The following is a 20,363-nucleotide window of genomic DNA, read 5'->3' as shown; positions in this document are numbered from 1 at the left end:
TTATAATAACTCCATGTAATAAAGCATTTATTATGGATTTGTAAATTGTTTATTCATAATTTATTAATCATTACTCCATTCATAAGATTTAATTTAGGTCCTTGTAAACTATTTAATAATCATTAGTTAAGTGTTGTTGCATGGCCTCATCTAAAGTGTGGGCTATTTATACTTTATAAGTACTATATAAATGTTTTGAGTGACCAGTGTAATTTCTCACAAAAAGAGGGACATGCCCCTTAAGGTCTCCAAATAGCCTAGAACAGTGGAGGGCAACATACGGGAGAGGTTTGAGTAAAAACTTTATTTGGGGGGGGTTGGGTGATTATTTTGGGTTAGCAAAACACTACAGGCCACTCTTGAACGTCTAACACTAGATATAAAGTATGTAGAAATTAAAATGGACCCGTATGTTTTCAAGTAACTGCCTTTTTTTCTATGCCGCAAATTGATTTTGACTAAGAAATTGGTCGCAAAAAAATTGGCCCTCCTTTGAATTTGGAAATCCCAATATGGCCATCAAGCCAAAATCATTGCCCACCCCTGGCCTAGAACATATCATTGGTAAAAGAATAAGCACACAACACTGCATGTTAAAAGAAATATAGCAACAATTTTATATATCAACAACACTCAAAACATTTATAAAGTATGTATAACATATAAAAGCCCAAAATTAAGATGAGGCCACATAAAAATACTTAAAAGGTTGAGTAAATTATAATTTCATCCGCAAATGTAGCAACATCTCAATTTTACGGTGACTTGCAAAAGTATTCAGACCCCTTGTAGGTGGTGGGACTTGGCAAGCTATATGCTTTGGTTTTCGAGATGATCGATCTCCGTCTTTTTTTGGAAATGTAAATTCTTGCAATTTGTTTCAAAATATTTATTATTTATTAGTCTGCTAGTTGGACAGGCAAACACCGTAGAGTACTAAACTGTGAACCAATCAAACTCTGTACTATATATGGTACTATCTCTGCTGATCACGTCTGCCAATCACATTATCTGTATCTAAGGTACAGTAGTAGACAGCTGCCGACATCTCGAGATAGTTCTTCGTTCGACAAACTGCTATCAGGTAAAGTATACCAGAAGAAACGTGATACCATCATTGCAAGCCGTACTATTACTCCCAACGTAGAACACTGCAACCTTAATAATATAGCTAGCTTACTAGTTTGCTAGCTAGTTACATCAAGTAGAACTGTTGCTTGCTAGCAGGAGCAGATAGCTTTATCACTAGCTAGCATGTCATTCCGGAAAAAAGGAACATTTTAGCTAACAGATTATTTCAAGTAATAATTTAAGACTACAAAAATCTATAGTGTGTAAATCTATAGTGTCTATAGTGTAAATCTAATACAGTCGTCAAGGCAGGACCCATTTCATTCATACTAACAAATAAAAAATGCCACATTATTATCCTTGTCAATAGTTAGAGTCAGAGGATTACAGAGCACCCTGCCTCAGACTGTCAGGATGTTCATTTTCTAGCTCACAAACATTCCTTTGCTGTGATGATTTATTTTATTAATTATTTTATTTTTGTCTCACATGAAACAATATGTTGGAACATTGCTGCAGGGACTTGCTTCCATTAAGCCACAGGAGCATTAGTGAGGTCGGGCACTGATGTTGGGCGATTAGGCCTGGCTCGCAGTCAGCGTTCCAATTCATCCCAAAGGTGTTTGATGGGTTTGTGGTCAGGGCTCTGTGCAATTTTTGTATGGACCTCACTTTGTGCACGGTGGCATTGTCATGCTGAAACAGGAAAGGTCCTTCCTCGAACTGTTGCCACAAAGTTGGAAGCACAGAATCATCTAGAATGTCTTTGTATGCTGTAGCATTAAGATTTCCCTTCACTGGAACTAAGGGACTGAGCCTGAACCATGAAAAACAGCCCCAGACCATTATTCCTACTTCACCAAACTTTACAGTTAACACTATGCACTGGGGCAGGTAGCGTTCTCCTGGCATCCGCCAAAACCAGATTCATCCATTGGACAGCCAGATGGTGAAGCGTGATTCGTCACTCCAGAGAACGCATTTCCACTATTCCAGAGTCCAATGACGGCGAGCTTTACACCACTCCAGTCAACGCTTGGCATTGTGCATTGGTGATCTTAGGCTTGTGCGCTGCTGCTCGGCCATGGAAACCCATTTCATGGAGCTCCCGACGAACAGTTATTGTACTCACGTTGCTTCCAGAGGCCGTTTGGAACTCAGAGTGAGTTTTGCAACCGATGACAGACGATTTTTACTCACTACTCGTTTCAGAACTGCGGTCCCGTTCCGTTCCTGTTCCATTTGTGTGGCCTACCATTTCGTGGCTGAGATGTTGTTGCTCCTGCAGAGATGGTTGTCCTTCTGGAAGGTTCTCCCATCTCCACAGAGGGACTCTGGAGCTCGGCCCTTCTTCCACAATTACTCAGTTTGACCGGGTGGCAAGCTCTAAGAAGAGTCTTGGTGGTTCTAAACTTCCATTTAAGAATGCTGGAGGCCCCTGTAATGGCCGTTGGTGGAAGAAGGTGAGGACCAAGGTGCAGCGTGGTACGTGTTCGTCATTTTAATGGTAAAGCTGAACAATATACAACAAGCAACAAAAGAACAACTGAAACAGCTCCGTCAGGTGCGAAACACACTAAACAGAAAATAACTACCCACACCACGGAAAGGCTACCTAAGTATGGTTCTCAATCAGAGACAACGATAGACAGCTGTGCCTCGTCACAGTCCTGTCTCGGAGCTCTACAGGCAATTGCTTCAACCTCATGGCTTGGTTTAAAGGGTCTGAATACATTTTTTTTTAAATTACATTTGCAAAGATGTCTAAACTTGTTTTCGCTTTGTCATTATTGGGTATTGTTGGTAGATTGATGAGGATTCTTTTTTATTTAATACATTTTAGAATAAGGCTGTAACACAACAAAATGGTGAAAAAGGGAAGGGGTCTGAATACTTTCCAAATGCACTGTATGCAGCTGTCATTTTTAAACATCCATTCTAGCATACACGACACACACACATCTACGTGCTTTTATATGGGTTTCTATGCAAAGTGTATGATTGAATAGGGGGCTCCTGAGTGGCGCAGTGGTCTCAGTGGTAGAAGCATCGCTACAGAGCCCGGTTGGATTCCAGGCTGTATCACAACCGGTTCACAATTGGGCGGTTCACAATTGACCCAGAATTTTCCGGGTTTGGCCGGGGTAGGCCATCATTGTAAATCATTTGTTTGTTCTTAACTGACTTAACTGGTTAAATAAAATAATGTTTCTTTAAACCTACAGCTACAGAGAGTTATGATTGGTTCCAAGGTTAGCAGTTTGGAAATTTTGCCTGAGCAGATAGTGTTGAAATATACTTTTTATGAGAAAATGTGCAAGAATTGACGGTGCCAACACATTTTTGTCATCAAAAGAATGTTTTGCTGTCATATAAAGAAACTCTGCTCCTCCCTCAACAGGGATCGATCAACTTCACGTTTTCGGCTTTGGCCGACCATCTATTGGATTTCATCACATTTTATTGTGTTACAAAGTGGGATTAAAATTAATTTAATTGTATTTTTGGGGAAGAAAAATTCGAACTATATTTATATATATATATACAGTTGAAGTCGGAAGTCATTTAGGTTGTAGTCATTAAAACTCGTCATTCAACCACTCAACAAATTTCTTGTCATAAACTATAGATTTGGCAAGTCGGTTAGGACATCTACTTTGTGCATGACACAAGTCATTTTTTCCAAAATTGTTTACAGACAGATTATTTCACTTGTAATTCACTGTATCACAATTCCAGTGTGTCAGAAGCTTACTTACACTAAGTTGACTGTTTCTTTAAACAGCTTGGAAAATTCCAGAAAATGATGGCATGACCTAAGAAGCTTCTGATAGGCTAATTGACATCATTTGAGTCAATTGGAGGTGTACCTGTGGATGTATTTCAAGGCCTACCTTCGAACTCAGTGCCTCTTTGCTTGACATCATGGGAAAATCAAAAGAAATCAGTCAAGACCTAAATTATAGACCTCCACAAGTCTGTTTCATCCCTGGGAGCAATTTTTAAACGCCTGAAGGTACCACGTTCATCTGTACAAACAATAGTAAGCAAGTTTAAACACCATGGACCACGCAGCTGTCATATACCGCTCAGGAAGGAGATGCGTTCTGTCTCCTAGAGATGGACATACTTTGGTACGAAATGTGCAAATCAATCCCAGAACAACAGCAAAGGACCTTGTGAAGATGCTGGCAGAAACAGGTACAAAAGTATCTATATCCACAGTGAAATTAGTCTTATATCGACATAACCTGATAGGCCGCTCAGCAAGGAAGAAGACACTGCTCCAAAACCACCATAAAAAAGTCAGACTACTGTTTGCAACTGCACATGGGGACAAAGATCGTACTTTTTGAAAAAATGTCCTCTGGTCTGATGAAACAAAAATAGAACTGTTTGGCCATAATGACCATCATTATGTTTGGAGGGAAAAGGTGTACAACCGTGAAGCACGGGGGTGGCAGTATCATGTTGTGGGGGTGCTTTGCTGCAGGAGGGACTGGTGTACTTCCCAAAATAGATGGCATCAGGCATCATGAGTGAGGAAAATTACGTGGATATATTGAAGCAACATCTCAAGACATCAGTCAGGAAGTTAAAGCTTGGTCGCAAATGGGTCTCCCAAATGGACAATGACCCCAAGCATACTTCTAAAGTTGTGGCAAAATGACTTAAGGACAACAAAGTCAAGGTACTGGATTGGCCATCACAAAGCCTCAATCTCTATAGAAAATTTGTGGGCAGAACTGAAAAAGCCTGTGCGAGCAAGGAGGCCTACACACCTGACTTAGTTACACCAGCTCTGTCAGGAGGAATGGGCAAAAGTTCACCCAACTTATTGTGGGAAGCTTGTGAAAGGCTACCCGAAACGTTTCACCCAAGTTAAACCATTTAAAGGCAATGCTACTAAATACGAATTGAGTGTATGTAAACTTCTGACCCACTGGGAATGTTATGAAAGAAATTAAAGCTGAAATAAATCATTCTCTCTACTATTATTCTGACATTTCACATTCTTCAAATAACGTGGTGATCTTAACTGACCTAACACAGGGAAGTTTTACTAGGATTAAATGTCAGGAATTGTGAATAACTGAGTTTAAATGTATGTAAGTATGTAAGGTGTATGTAAGCTTCTGACTTCAACTGTATATACAGTGCCTTGCGAAAGTATTTGGCCCCCTTGATCTTTGCGACCTTTTGCCACATTTCAGGCTTCAAACATAAAGATATAAAACTGTATTTTTTTGTGAAGAATCAACAACAAGTGGGACACAATCATGAAGTGGAACGACATTTATTGGATATTTCAAACTTTTTTAACAAATCAAAAACCATCTTCCCTGTCCCTGCTGAAGAAAAGCAGGCCCACACCATGATGCTGCCACCACCATGTTTGACAGTGGGGATGGTGTGTTCAGGGTGATGAGCTGTGTTGCTTTTACGCAAAACATAACGTTTTGCATTGTTGCCAAAAAGTTCAATTTTGGTTTCATCTGACCAGAGCACCTTCTTCCACATGTTTGGTGTGTCTCCCAGGTGGCTTGTGGCAAACTTTAAACGACACTTTTTATGGATATCTTTAAGAAATGGCTTTCTTCTTGCCACTCTTCCATAAAGGCCAGATTTGTGCAATATACGACTGATTGTTGTCCTATGGACAGAGTCTCCCACCTCAGCTGTAGATCTCTGCAGTTCATCCAGAGTGATCATGGGTCTCTTGGCTGCATCTCTGATCAGTCTTCTCCTTGAATGAGCTGAAATTTTAGAGGGACGGCCAGGTCTTGGTAGATTTGCAGTGGTCTGATACTCCTTCCATTTCAATATTATCGCTTGCACAGTGCTCCTTGGGATGTTAAAAGCTTGGGAAATCTTTTTGTATCCAAATCTGGCTTTAAACTTCTTCACAACAGTATCTCGGACCTGCCTGGTGTGTTCCTTGTTCTTCATGATGCTCTCTGCGCTTTTAATGGACCTCTGAGACTATCACAGTGCAGGTGCATTTATACGGAGACTTGATTACACACAGGTGGATTGTATTTATCATCATTAGTCATTTAGGTCAACATTGGATCATTCAGAGATCCTCACTGAACTTCTGGGGAGAGTTTGCTGCACTGAAAGTAAAGGGGCTGAATAATTTTGCACGCCCAATTTTTCAGTTTTTAATTTGTTAAAAAAGTTTGAAATATCCAATAAATGTCGTTCCACTTCATGATTGTGTCCCACTTGTTGTTGATTCTTCACAAAAAATACAGTTTTATATCTTTATGTTTGAAGCCTGAAATGTGGCAAAAGGTCGCAAAGTTCAAGGGGGCCGAATACTTTCGCAGGCACTGTATATATATATAAATAATATATATATATAAAATATATATATATATATATATATTTTTTTTTTCATTATATATATATATATATATATAATGAAATAACTAAAATATAGTCATTGCATAATTATTCATCTCCCTGAGTCAATACATGTTAGAAACCTCTTTGGCATCGATTACAGCTGTGAGTCCTCTTGGATAAGTCTGTAGGACATTTGCACACCTGGATGATTGTAAAATATAATTTAAACAACTATTCAAGCTCTGTCAAGATGTTGGTGATCATGGCTAGACAGCAAAGTCTTGCGACAGATTTTCAAGGAGATTTAAGTTAAGACTTAAATCCACTCAGGAACATTCACAGTGTCCTTGGTACTCCAGTGTAGATTTGGCCTTGTGTTGTAGGTTATTGTCCTGCTGAAAGGTTCCTCTAGTATTTTGACTGTGCTTAGCTCCATTACGTTCATTTTAATCCTAAAAATCTCCCTAGTGTTTGCCCATGTCAAGCGTACACATACCGGGATGCATGCTTGAAAATAAGGAGGCAGTTATTCAGTGATGTATTCTGTTGGATTCGCCACAAACATAAGGCTTTGCATTTAAGCAAAATGTGTATTTCTTTGCTGTGTTTTTATCTAATATTACTTTAATGCCTTGATGCATGTTTTGGATATGTTTTTTCTGTATATTTGTATTCTTCTTTTCACTCTCATTTAGGTCATTATTGTGGAGTCACTAGAATGTTATTGATCCATCCTCTGTTTTCTCCCATTACAGCCATTGAACTCTGTAGCTGTTTTAAAATCACCAATGGCCTCATGATAACATCCCTGAGCAGTTTAATTCCTGTTCTGAAGATCAGTTCAGAAGGACACTATCTTTTATGTGTCTGGGTGGTTTAATACATAATCCACATCAGAATTAACTTGACCATGATTAAAGAGATATTCATTGTCTAATTTTGTTATTTTTACCCATCTACCAATCACTGCCTTTCTTTATGAGGCTTTCAAAAAGCTCCCTGGTCTTTGTAGTTAAATATGTGCTTGGTATTAAATACCTGACGGACCTTACAGATGTATGTATGGGGACAGAGAAAGGTTTAGTCACTCAAAATCATGTCAACCCCTATTATTTCACACATAGTGATTCAATAGTAACACCTACTCATTCCAGAGTTTTTCTTTATTTTCACTATGTTCTACATTGTAGAATAGTAGTGAATACATATAACACATACATAATCATGTAGTAACCAAGAAAGTGTTAAACAAATTAAACATATATTTTATATTTGAGATTATTCAAAGTAGCCAGCCTTTGCCTTGATGACAGCTTTGCACACTCTTGGCAATCTCTCAACCAGCTTCATGAGGCAGTCACCTGTAATGCATTTCAATTTACAGGTGGGCCTACATTTGTGGAATTTCTTTCCTTCTCAATGCCTTTGAGCCAGTAATTTGTGTTGTGACAAGGTAGGGGTGGTATACAGAAGATAGCCCTATTTGATAAAAGTCCAGGTCCATATTATGGCAAGAACAAAGAGAAACAACAGTCCATCATTACCTTAAGACATAAAGGTCAGTCAAGGTGCAAAATTTCAAGAACTTTGAAAGTTTCTTCAAGTGCAGTCGCAAAACCATCAAGTACTATGATGTAACTGGCTCTCATGAGGACCACCACAGGAAAGAAAGTCCAGAGTTACCTCTGCTGCTGAGGACAAGTTCATTAGAGTTACCACCCTCAGAAATTCCAGCCCAAATAAATAAAAGTAACAGACACATCTCAACATCAACTGGGTAGAGGAGACTGCTTGAATCAGGTCGAATTGCCGCAAAGAATCCACAACTGAAGGACACCAATAAAAATAAGAGACTTGCTTGGTCCAAGACACATGAGAAATGGACATTAGACCGGTGGAAATCTGTCCTTTGGTCTGATGAGTCCAAATTTGAGATTTTTGGCTCCAACCACCGTTGGAACTGTGAGACGCAGAGTCGGTGAACAGATTATCTCCGCATGTGTAGTTTCCACAGTGAAGCATGGAGGAGGTGTGATGGTGTGGAGGTGCTTTGCTGGTGAAACTGTCTGTGATTTATTTAGAATTCAAGGCACACTTAACCAGCATGGCTACCACAGGATTCTGCAGTGATACGTCATCCCATCTGGTTTGTGCTTTGTGGGACTATCATTTGTTTTTCAACAGGACAATGACCCAACACACCTCCAGGCTGTGTAAGGGCTATTTGACCAAGAAGAAGAGTGATGGAGTGCTGCATCAGATGACCTTTCCTCCACAATCACACAATCTCAACACAATTGAGATATTTAGGATAAGTTGGACTGCAGAGTGAAGGAAAAGCATCCAACAAGTGCTCAGCATATGTGGGAACTCCTTCAAGACTGTCGGAAAAGCATTCCAGGTGAAGCTGGTTGAGAGAATGTCAAGAGTGTGCAAAGCTATCATCATGGAAAAGGGTGGCTACTTTGAAGAATCTCAAACATACAAAAATATTTTGATTTGTTTAACACTTTTTTGGGTTACTACATGATTCCATATGTGTTATTTCATAGTTTTGATGTCTTCACTATTATTCTACAATGTAGAAAATAGTAAAAAATAAAGAAAAACCCTTGATTGGGTAGGTGTCAACTTTTGACTGGTACTGTACATAAATTAATTTTTGCAAATAAAAAACAGAAATTCCTTATTTACGTAAGTATTCAGACCCTTTACTATGAGACTCGAAATTGAGCTCAGGTGCATCCTGTTTCCATTAATCATCTTTGAGATGATTTGTAAATGCACATACCTGTCTATATAAGGTCCCACAGCTGACAGTGCATGTCAGAGCCAAAACCAAGGGAATTGTCCTTATTTTTTATTATTATTTTTTTACCTTTATTTTACTAGGCAAGTCAGTTAAGAACAAATTCTTATTTTCAATGACGGCCTAGGAACAGTGGGTTAACTGCCTGTTCAGGGGCAGAATGACAGATTTGTACCTTGTCAGCTCGGGGGTTTGAACTTGCAACCTTCCGGTTGCTACTCTAACACTCTAACCACTAGGCTACCCTTAGAGCACCGAGACAGGATTGTGTCAAGGCACAGATCTGGGGAAGGGTAGCAAAACATTTCTGAAACATTGATGGTCCCCAAGAAGACAGTGGCCTCCATCATTCTTAAATGGAAGAGGTTTGGAACCACCAAGACTCTACTTAGATCTGGCCCCTAGCCAAACTAAGCAATCGGGGGAGAAGGGCCTTGGTCATGGAGGTGACCAAGAACCCTATTGTCACTCTGACAGAGCTTCAGAGTTCCTCTGTAGAGACTGGTCAGGATTGAGGAAAAGATGAACGGAGTAAATTACAGAGAGATTCTTGAAGGAAAACCTGCTCCAGAGCGCTCAAGACCTCAGACTGGGGTGAATGTTTGCCTTCCAACAGGACAACGACCCTAAGCACACAGCCAAGACAACGCAGGAGTGGCTTCGGGACAAATCTGACTGTCCTTGAGTGGCCCAGCCAGAGCCTGGACATGAACCCAATCGAACATCTCTGTAGAGACCTGAAAATAGCTGTGCAGCGACGCTCCCCATTCAACCTGACAGAGCTTGAGAGGATCTGCAGTGAAGAATGTGAAAAATTCCCCAAATACAGGTGTGCCAAGCTTGTAGCTTCATATCCAAGAAGACTCTAGGCTATAATCGCTGCCAAAGGTGCTTCAACAAAGTACTGAGTAAAGTGTCTGAATACTTATGTGAAGACAACCCTGTTTTTTCTTTGTCATTGGGGTATTGTGTGTAGATTGATGAAGACTAAAGCAATTGAATCAATTTTAGAATAAGGCTGTAACGTAACAAAATGTGGAAAAAGTCAAGGGGTATGAATACTTTCCGAATACGATGTACGTTTGTTCTATGAAACTAAATAAATACTGCTCTCTGACGCACAAAACTCCTTTGCTTGATTCATGATAGTGTGGTTAAACAAAGCAAGGAAAGTGAACTTCAAAACATTTTGTAGTTTTTATTGGAATTTGCAGCTTTTGTTGGTGAGTAATGAATCTGCTAGAGTTAGTGCACTAATGAGTAGTAAATGGTTTATAGGGACCTATATTAAATATCTTATTAATTTTCTAATGAATCATTATTCAATATTTTAGAAGTTGTTTCTAAATGTGTGAATAACTATGTTACTAACATTTACAAATGTGGGAGTAATGATACATAAATGAGGAATAAACTATTTACTAATCCATTATAAATGCTTTATTACGTGGAGTTATTATAAAGTGCTACCGAACATTGCTAATTCAAAGCTTTGAACAGTATATGTATCGTGTGTGTGTGTGTGTGTGTGTGTGTTTTTCACTGACTCCCCATTCCTGGTTATTTTTCATGTATGTATTTCCCCGTCCAGCCCTGAGCCTTGCTCCCTGCTTTTTTTCATTGTATGTGGGCTTGTGGGAATCATGATAGCTTGCTTCTCCATATTAAGAGTAATTCAGGCCAACTTTTTGCTTTTGGTGACTTTGGTGGCTTTTGGTGACAAACAATGCAGTCTTTTGGCCCATATTCTACAGTCAGGTCCGGAGTTATTGACACCCTTGATAAAGATGAGCAATAATCACTGTATAAAATAAATAATTCAAGTACAGATCTATATTGTATGCTCCAAAAATTGGGAAATGATATTATTTTATACTAATATAATTACCCAGAGTAAAATATTTTGTTGAAATAATATTTTATTGTAAGTAAGATAAGACACTTCTACATTAATGTGGATGCTACCATGCTTATAGATAATACTGAATTAACTGTGAATAATGATGAGTATGGGTCGAAAATCATACCCCCAAGACATGCTAACCACTCGCCATTACCAATAACAGAGGAGGTTAGCATGTCTTGGGGGTATGATCTTTGACCCTCTGTAAATGTCTCACTCATCATTATTCACGATTCATTCAGGGTTATTCATTAACAGGGTAGCAATCACATTCATGTAGAAGTGTCTCATTTATTTACAATAAAAGTGATTCCAAGATGGCACAATATATTATTAAAACATTTTGTAATTTAGCAGACGATCTTAACCATAGTGACTTAAAATAATGACCGCATACATTTTCATACTTTTTTTTTGTACGATTACTATTATTGTTATTGTATTATTTACCATTCATTTCTATTGGGCACAAAATAATCTGAAACACAACCACAACAAACTGCAATGCATCCAAAAAAGTTTATAGTCACACGCTTGATGTAGTCTAGGAAAAGGGGACCAAATACTAAGCTTTTGACTACTTATTTATAATAAGTTTTAGGGGTGTCAATAATTTAGCCCCCAACCTTTTTTGAGAAAAAAAGTATTACTTGTTAAACAAAATCTGTTTCTCTGAGCAATTGTATTAGTATAAAATAATATATACTGAACAAAAACATGAATGCAACATGCTACAATTTCAAATATTTTCCTGAGTTACAGTTCATATCAGGAAATCAGTCAATTCATATACATGTATTAGGCCCTTATCTATGGATATTACATGACTGGGAATACAGATATGCAGCTGTTGGTCAAAGATACCTTTAAAAAAAGGTATGGGCGTGGATCAGAACACCAGTCAGTATCTGGTGTGACCAACATCTGCCTCATGCAGCATGACATTTGCATAGAGTTGATCAGGCTGTTGATTGTGGCCTGTGAAATATTGTCCCACTCATCTTCAATGGCTGTGTGAAGTTGCTGGATATTGACGGGAACTGAAACACGCTGTCATACATGTCGAACCAGAGTATCCCAAACATGCTCAATGGATGACATGTCTGGTGAATAGGCAGGCCATGGAAGAACTAGGACTTTTCAGTTTCCAGGAATGGTGTACAGATCCTTGCGGCATGTGGCGGTGCATTATCATGCTGAAACATAAGGTGATGGCAGTGGATGAATGGCGCGGTATCTGTTCATTCCATTTGCCATCAATAAAATGCAATTGTGTTCATTGTCCATAACTTATGACTGCCCATACCATAACCCCACCACCACCATGGAACACTCTGTTCATAATGTTGACATCAGCAAATTGCTCGCCAACATGACACTATACATGTGATCTGTAGTTGTGAGGCCGGTTGGGCATACTGCCAAATGATCTAAAATGATGTTGGAGGCGGTTTATGGTTGAGACATGAACAGAAAATTCACTGGCAACAGCTCTGGTGGACATTCCTGCAGTCAGCACGCCAGTTGCACACTCCCTCAAAACTGTGACATTGTGTTGTGTGACAAAACTGCACATTTTAGAGTGGCCTTTCATTGTCCTTTTAATTTAAGATGCACCTCTACTGATCATGCTGTTTAATCAGGTTCTTGATATGCCACACCTGTCAGGTGGATGGATTATCTTGGCAAAGGAGAAATGCTCACTAACAGGGATGAAAACAAATTTGTGCATAAAATTGGCGAGAAATAAGCTTTTTGTGCGTATGGAACATTTCTGGGATCTTTTATTTCAGCTATTGAAACATGGGACCAACACATTACATATTGCATTTATATTTTTGTTCATTGTAATTTCACAATTTTTTGGAGCATATAATATAGCTCAGTATTTGAACTATTTATTTTATACAGTCATTATTGCTTATCTTTATCAAAGGTGTCAATTTGGGAACCCACTGTACTTCATAACAATTGTCTGTCTCTCCATACAATTTTGTTTTATTATAGTATTGTAACGTTATATTTTACAATATGTTACGAACAGCCATTTTAATTCTAGAGATTTGCGTAATTGCTTTCCCAGTGAAGTTAAAGCTTCTGAAAATCTATTGACAATAAAGCATCAGTCAACCAAAAGTAATTGTAATTGCTCTATTACATTAATTTAATGGTACAGTATATCGCTTATTCACATGGGAATTTATTTGTGCGGTCAGCAGGTGTTCTGGGTAGTTTTTGTCTTCTGAATATTGACTAAATTCAGATGTGATTGACTTTACAGAAATAGCAACATCTGGATACACTGACAAATCTAAAAGCTGTGAAGTCAGTCAGGCCATGAATTATGTTTTGAATTTGTATGCAAAGTTGTGAGTGCACAGGTAGAGTGGAAATGGCACATTAATCAGCTGTCACAGCCCCTCTCAATCATTGACAATATGGTACAAGAACTTCTCCACCACGACTGGCCTCTTAAGAGACCAACAGTTTTACAGTTTAAGCCATTCTACAGCAAGCTTAAAAAAAAAAAAGAAGTCTATTTTGGTAGTGTCAAAGAGCGCAAGAGATCCCCTGAATTCAAGGCAAAGAGCTACAGTATAGGCCTTCAAAAGCAGATGGCACTGATCGTTATAAAAGCCCTGACAATTCATGCCTTACCCACTCATTCACAGCAGTAGAAATATGGAACATTATGGAAAATGGTTATGACATGGCCAAAGGCGAAACATGATCAAAGCCTTTGTGATTGCTATGCTTGCCGCTGTTTCTTCCAATTTGGTTTGCAGCCTTGGATGTCATCAGTTGTTGTCTCAGGGTTTTTTGCCTGTAGATAAAATACTAAATAAAGTAAGTGATGACTATTCACTTTCTAATAGTTGGAGTTGAATCCCTACATTGTTTTTCTGGGAGGTAATTGAATAAGGAATGATCTAGGAATAACTTTAGTGATATGATTTAATACATTTTTATGCTTCCGTAATTGCTTTCCCATGGGGGTATGTTCAGTTTTGCATGTTGCCGTGCTGTAGCTTATCCATTTATTCTATTATGTACCCCCCCACCCATTTTTTTTCTTCATATTTGTCACCCCTCAAGAAATCTAACTCATTAATTTGAATATAAAGTATGTAATGCTAGCATTTCCTAAAATGAACACAATTGTTATTTTTGGACTATAAGCTGTATCTCAGCATTTGAGATATAGAATTGTTTTGTTTCTAGTCCTTAATCATTCTCCCCATTTCTTCCTCTTAGATACATATGTCAAGCTGACCTTATTGAACTCAATGGGCCAGGAGATGTCCAAGTGTAAGACGTCGATCTGTCATGGCCAGCCCAACCCTACATACAAGGAGACGTTTGTCTTCCAGGTTGCCCTCTTCCAGCTGTCAGACGTGACGCTCATCCTCTCCGTGTACAACAAGCGCAGCATGAAGCGCAAGGAGATGATCGGTTGGATCTCGCTAGGCCTCAACAGCTCTGGAGAGGAGGAACTCACTCACTGGACCCAGATGAAAGAGTCCAAAGGACAGCAGGTCTGCCGGTGGCACAGTCTGTTGGAATCATAGACCGACAGAATACAGGAGGAAGCAAAGGTGGCTGAGAAGAAGGAAGAGAGGGATGGGGAACAGGGGCACGGCTAAGCCCATAGGTCTCTGCGCTCAGGTGAAACATTCTTTATGTGGACTGGGTTGATGGGTTGGGCATGGTGGGTGGTGTTATGTGGTCTAGGCGATGGCAAATGACTTGACAGTGTTACTTAATATGCTAGATTTTTTAAATCGGCTCTGATTAGGATGAACACTTGTCAAAGCTGATACGAAATTCCCTGCAGGGTCCTAGCATCTTGTCATGGTTGCAATACATTTACAATTTGACACATTGGGTGAAATATTTACAGTGCAAAATCTGTGCTGTAATTGAAAAAGAGATCATATTACTTCAAGTGCTTACTGCTCCATCTATTGTTTCCACATGTATTTGGGAAGCAAAGATAGATACAGTATTGCATATCTGCACTGTTTAATGCTAAACCTGGATGAATCATCGATTCTCTCACGTAATTGTACAATGAGAGGAATATGAATACATTCTGTTTTGACAATAGCAGTGCTCTTTCGCATTGTTAAGTACTTACAGTGCATTCGGAAAGTATTCAGACCCCTTGACTTTTTTCACATTTTGTTACATTTACAACCTTATTCTAAAATTGATTTAATAAAAAATGTTCCTCATCAATCTATATGCAATATTCCATAATGACAAAGCAAAAACAGGTTTTTAGAAATATTTGCAAATGTATTCAAAATAAAAAACAGAAATAACTACAACTTGATTGGAGTCCACCTGTGGTAAATTCTATTGATTGGACATGATTTGGAAAGGCACACACCTGCCTATATAGGTCTCACAGTTGACAGTGCAAGTCAGAGCAAAAGCAAAGCCATAAGGTCCAAGGAATTGTCCATAGAGTTCCGAGACAGGATTTTGTCGAGGCACAGATCTTGGGAAGGCTACCAAAAAATGTCTGCAGCATTGAAAGGTCCCCAAGAACACAATGGCATCCGTTCTTAAATGGAAGAACTTGAAATCACCAAGACTCTTCCAAGAGCTGGCCGCCCGGCCTAACTGAGCAATTGGTCAGGGAGGTGACTAAGAACCCGATGGTCACTCTGACAGAGCTCCAAAGTTCCTCTGTGGAGATGGAAGAACCTTCAAGAAGGACAACCATCTCTGCAGTACTCCACCAATCAGGCCTTTATGGTAGAGTGGCCAGACTGAAGCCACTCCTCAGTAAAAAGGCACAAGACATCCCCCTTGGAGTTTGCCATAAGACACCTTAAGACTCAGATCATGAGAAACAAGATTCTTTGGTCTGATGAAACCAAAACTGAACTCTTTGGCTTGAATGTCAAGCTGCACGTCTGGAGGAAACCTGGCACCATCCATACAGCGAAGTGTGGTGACAGCTTCATGCTGTGGGGATGTTTTTCAGCGGCAGTGAATGGGAGACTAGTCAGGATCGAGGGAAAGATGAACGGAGCAAAGTACAGAGAGATCCTTGATGAAAACCTGCCCCTTAGCACTCAGGACCTCAGACTGGGGTGAATGTTCACCTTCCAACAGGACAACAACCCTAAGCACACAGCCAAGAAAACGCAGGAGTGGCTTCAAGTCTCTGAATGTCCTTGAGTGGCCCAGCCAGAGTCTGAACTTGAACCAGATCAAACATCTCTGGAGAGATCTGAAAAGAACTGTGCAGCGTCGCTCCCCATCCACCCTTACAGAGCTTGAGAGGATCTGCACAGAATAATTGTAGAAACTCCCCAAATACAGGTGTGCCAAGCTTTTAGTGTCATACCCAAGAAGACTCTAAGCTGCTTTTGCTGCCAACGGTGCTTCAACAAAGTACTGAGTCTAAATACGTATGTAGTTTGTGGTATTTCAGTTTTGTATTTTTGTATACATTTGCAAACATTTCTAAGACCTCTTTTTTCTTTGTCATTATGGGGTATTGTTTGTAGACAGTCGAAAACATCAATTGAATCAATTTTAGAGTAAGGCTGTCATGTAACAAAATGTGGAAAAAGTCTAGTGGTCTGAAAACTTGCAGTGTGTTTTGCAGTGTGTTTTGAGTTGTGAGCTTGCATTCTGACATCAAGAACAGATCTTGAATTGTGGTGGCATTTGGGCTCTTGCATTTGCAACCATGAAAACCCTTTAAAATTGCAAATAGTTGCACATCATACATGTTTTTTATATTGAACTCTTTATCAATCATAAAATATAATGCAAGTCCTTTATATTGCAGAACTTTATGTTTATGCATTGTTTATAGTACATAGGCATTCAAATTGGCTTCTCCAAGCAGTGACCTGGTAGAGTTGTAGTGACATGTTTTGGGGATTTAGAGACAGCGATCAATTATTACTCTAGAAAGTAAACAAAATTATTTAACATTGTATAGATAAATAAAAACAAGGCTATTAAAATACCTTTATTTTTATTAATAACAAATACAGTGTGTCCCTAAGTTTATGCCATTGGTGTTATTCCTTGAAAATCGATCAATGCAAAGATAGACAATGATTTTGAGCATTCTCTGCTAATCACAACCTTCTAGTATGTCTAAATACAAAATGCCATTGGTGTTACTCAATTTAAATGAAGGTAAATTACATTGTAAGCTAAATTGAATCATATCACTTTAGTAAATTGTTCCAATGTATTCATAATTAGTCAATATTATTTAAAGTAATTAAGCTGCCATATTAGTTTATTTAGAATGTAAAGATGTACCAGAATGCATAAAAAATAAGTATATTTTCCATGCCCAAATGCCACCAGAATTCAAGAATGGCCCAGATACAGAGAACTAGTTTTGTCTAGTTTCAAGTTTTAATGTCATGCACAACTACAGTGAAATGCTTTTTTGCAAGCTCTAACACCAACAATGCAGTAATCAATAACAATGTAATACAAAAAATAACAAATAAGAAGAACACGATAAAGTAAGTAAGCACAATGCAGGATATTGTCAGGAACTGGAACATGATGTTGTACATGTCGATTTAGAGCATCCCAAACATGCTCAATGTCTGGTGAGTATGCAGTGTGTCGTGTCTGGTGAGTATGCAGGCCATGGAAGAACTGGGACATTTTCAGCTCCCAGGAATTGTGTACAGATCCTTGTGACATGGGCTGTTTCATTATCATGCTGAAACATGATGGCGTGATGGTGGCAAATGAATGCCACAACAATGGGCCTCTGGATCTCGGCACGGTATCTCTGTACATTCAAATTGCCATCGATAAAATTAAATTGTGTTCATTGTCTGTAGCTTATGGCTGGTCATACCATAACACCACCGCCACCGTGGAACACTCTGTTCACAACATTGATATCAGCAAGCTGCTAGCAGAAATGGCGCCATACACATGGTCTGTGGTTGTGAAGCCGGTTTGACATACTACCAAATTCTCTAAAACAACGTTTCAGGTGGCATATGTTAGAGAAATTAACATTAAATTATCTGGCAACTGCTCTGGTGGACATTCCTGCACTCAGCATGCCAATTGCACACTCCCTCAAAATTGAGACACTTATGGCATTGTGTTGTGTGACAAAACTGCACATTTTAAAGTGGCCTTTTATTTCCCTATGTAATGATCGTGCTGTTTAATCAGATTCTTGATATGCCACACCTGTCAGGTGGATGGATTATCTTGGCAAAGGATAAATGCTTACTAACAGGGATATAAACAAATGTGTGCACACAATTTGAGAGAAATAAGCTTTTTGTGTGTATGGAAAGTTTCTGGGATCTTTGATTTGAGCTCATGAAACATGGGACCTAATCAAACTGGGAACTATACACAGGTTCACTTTGAGTCAAGACCAACATACAGCTGGCTAATTTTCAGCAAGTGTGGCAACTTGTTTAGAAAAACTGCATGCTGTCTGATGATTGCTGACTAGCGCTTGCCTAGTCCCTTTCCCAGAGTGAAATATCTGATCCAAATATGCCTATATAAACATGCTTATAAATAGGATAACAGACTAAAGCCCGGTACAGATACAACAGCCGACATAATGAGAGGCAAGATTAGAAAAACTAGCCCATTTTAAAATGTTGTGTTGTAGAACAGCAGACTAAAGATGGGGCATTCAGGTAAAAAAAATATAAGATATTACGGTTAAGGCCGTTTCCACGGTAACGTTCCCTCTTTACAATGTCGTAATAAAAGTTTGAAACAAAATTGCCATTTGTTGTAGCAAGGTGCTGTAACAAACGAGTATCATGAAATACATGCACCAGAAACAGGGCCCACTTTGAGACTAGGCTAACTGATTGCAGCAAAACAGCTAGCTAGCTGTCTGCTTGGCTAACTAGCTAGCTGCTTGGCTAAACACATAACTTCAGCACACTGTTCTCTGATTGGCTAAAAAGACCCGTCTCATCTCAAGTCTTTAGCCAAGGTTTGACATGTTGAATCTTGGAAACTCCAGAAGCCGACTTGAGATGTTCTAAAACTAGACTGCTCAGATCAAGAAAACATTGTTTTAAAACAGCATAAAACCGTCTCGTCTCAGCTGTTGTACCTGTACCGGGATTAACAATGGAAAAAGAGGAAACTGTCTTGATGAGTGAATGGTCTAAACCAGGGCTCTCCAACCCTGTTCCTGGAGAACTACCCTCCTGTAGGTTTTCAATCCAACCACAGTTGTAACTAACCTGATTCAGATTATCAACCAGTTAGTTATTAGAATCAGGGTTGGAGCGAAAACCTGCAGAACCGTAGCTCTCCAGGAACAGGGTTGGAGAACCCTGCTCTAAGCTAAGTGACTGCACTCTCACATACCAATCTGGTTGGTCTAAACTTTTAAGCATTGCTTGTTTCTCACAATGACGTTACTGGCCTAATGTACGTGGGGAGTTGGAGTTAGAAAGGTGGCATGTTTTGATCCAGATTTAATTGCACATGTACTCTCCACACATCTCCTATTTGGAAGTGCTTGGGGAATAGCACTCCTGATGTGTGTTGTCATATTACCAAAAAGTGACGCTTTGAGTGCACAATATTAGTAGGAGATATTTGAGCTTCTACTTTAATAACAATAGCAAATTGGAGTTGTGAAGAATTGTTGGTGGTCAATCAAGCAGGTGCAAGTAACACACATGCCCTTCAACTAAGCAAGTTTTTCACAAAACCAAGGGAATTCTGAGCCTTCGTTGAACGATGATGGATGGGGATCTTTAGCAGCCTTATCTAATGATGTGTCACTTGGTTCTTTGTACCTGCATTCAATTTGCTTCAACATTTGCTACGTTGTGTGACGGATTGTACTGAACGACATGTTTTCCTTGAATGGTGTGCACTGTTCTTCAACAGCTTTTGAGGTATGTTTGCACCCGTTTGGTGCGTGTGGCGAGGTGTGGCCTGATAAATATGGGTGTGACCTGTGCCAGGCACAGCTGTCTAAGACACTGCGGCGCAGTGTTGAGGCGCCACTACACCCTGTGGGTTGATCCCAGGCTGTGTCACAGCCGGCCGTGACCGGGAGCCCCATAGTGCCCGCACAATTGGCTCAGCGTCGTCTGGGTTAGGGGAGGCTAAGGCCAGGGGGATTTCTTTAGCTCATTGCACTCTTTCAACTCCTTGTTGCGGGCCTTGCGCCTGCAAGCTGACTTCGGTTGTCAGTTGAGCAATGTTTCCTCCAACACA

At 39.5% G+C, this 20,363-nt stretch overlaps 1 protein-coding gene across 2 annotated transcripts in view; it reads left to right on the top strand.

Moving 5' to 3' along the window:
* The window catches only part of syt14a (synaptotagmin XIVa), a 122,866-nt gene extending 107,537 nt beyond the window's left edge, over positions 1-15,329 (top strand). For both annotated transcript variants that reach the window (XM_024439633.2, XM_024439635.2), the window contains exon 9: positions 14,391-15,329. In XM_024439633.2, coding sequence (XP_024295401.2) covers positions 14,391-14,704 — 314 coding nt within the window. In that variant the 3' untranslated portion in view covers positions 14,705-15,329. The remainder of the gene's footprint in view (positions 1-14,390) is intronic.
* Positions 15,330-20,363: the final 5,034 nt, after the last annotated feature.

Source organism: Oncorhynchus tshawytscha, linkage group LG12, assembly GCF_018296145.1.
Source record: "Oncorhynchus tshawytscha isolate Ot180627B linkage group LG12, Otsh_v2.0, whole genome shotgun sequence".
Classification (NCBI taxonomy): domain Eukaryota; kingdom Metazoa; phylum Chordata; class Actinopteri; order Salmoniformes; family Salmonidae; genus Oncorhynchus; species Oncorhynchus tshawytscha.
The sequence above is the reverse complement of the archived record's forward strand: the minus strand, read 5'-3'. Positions and strand labels throughout refer to the sequence as shown.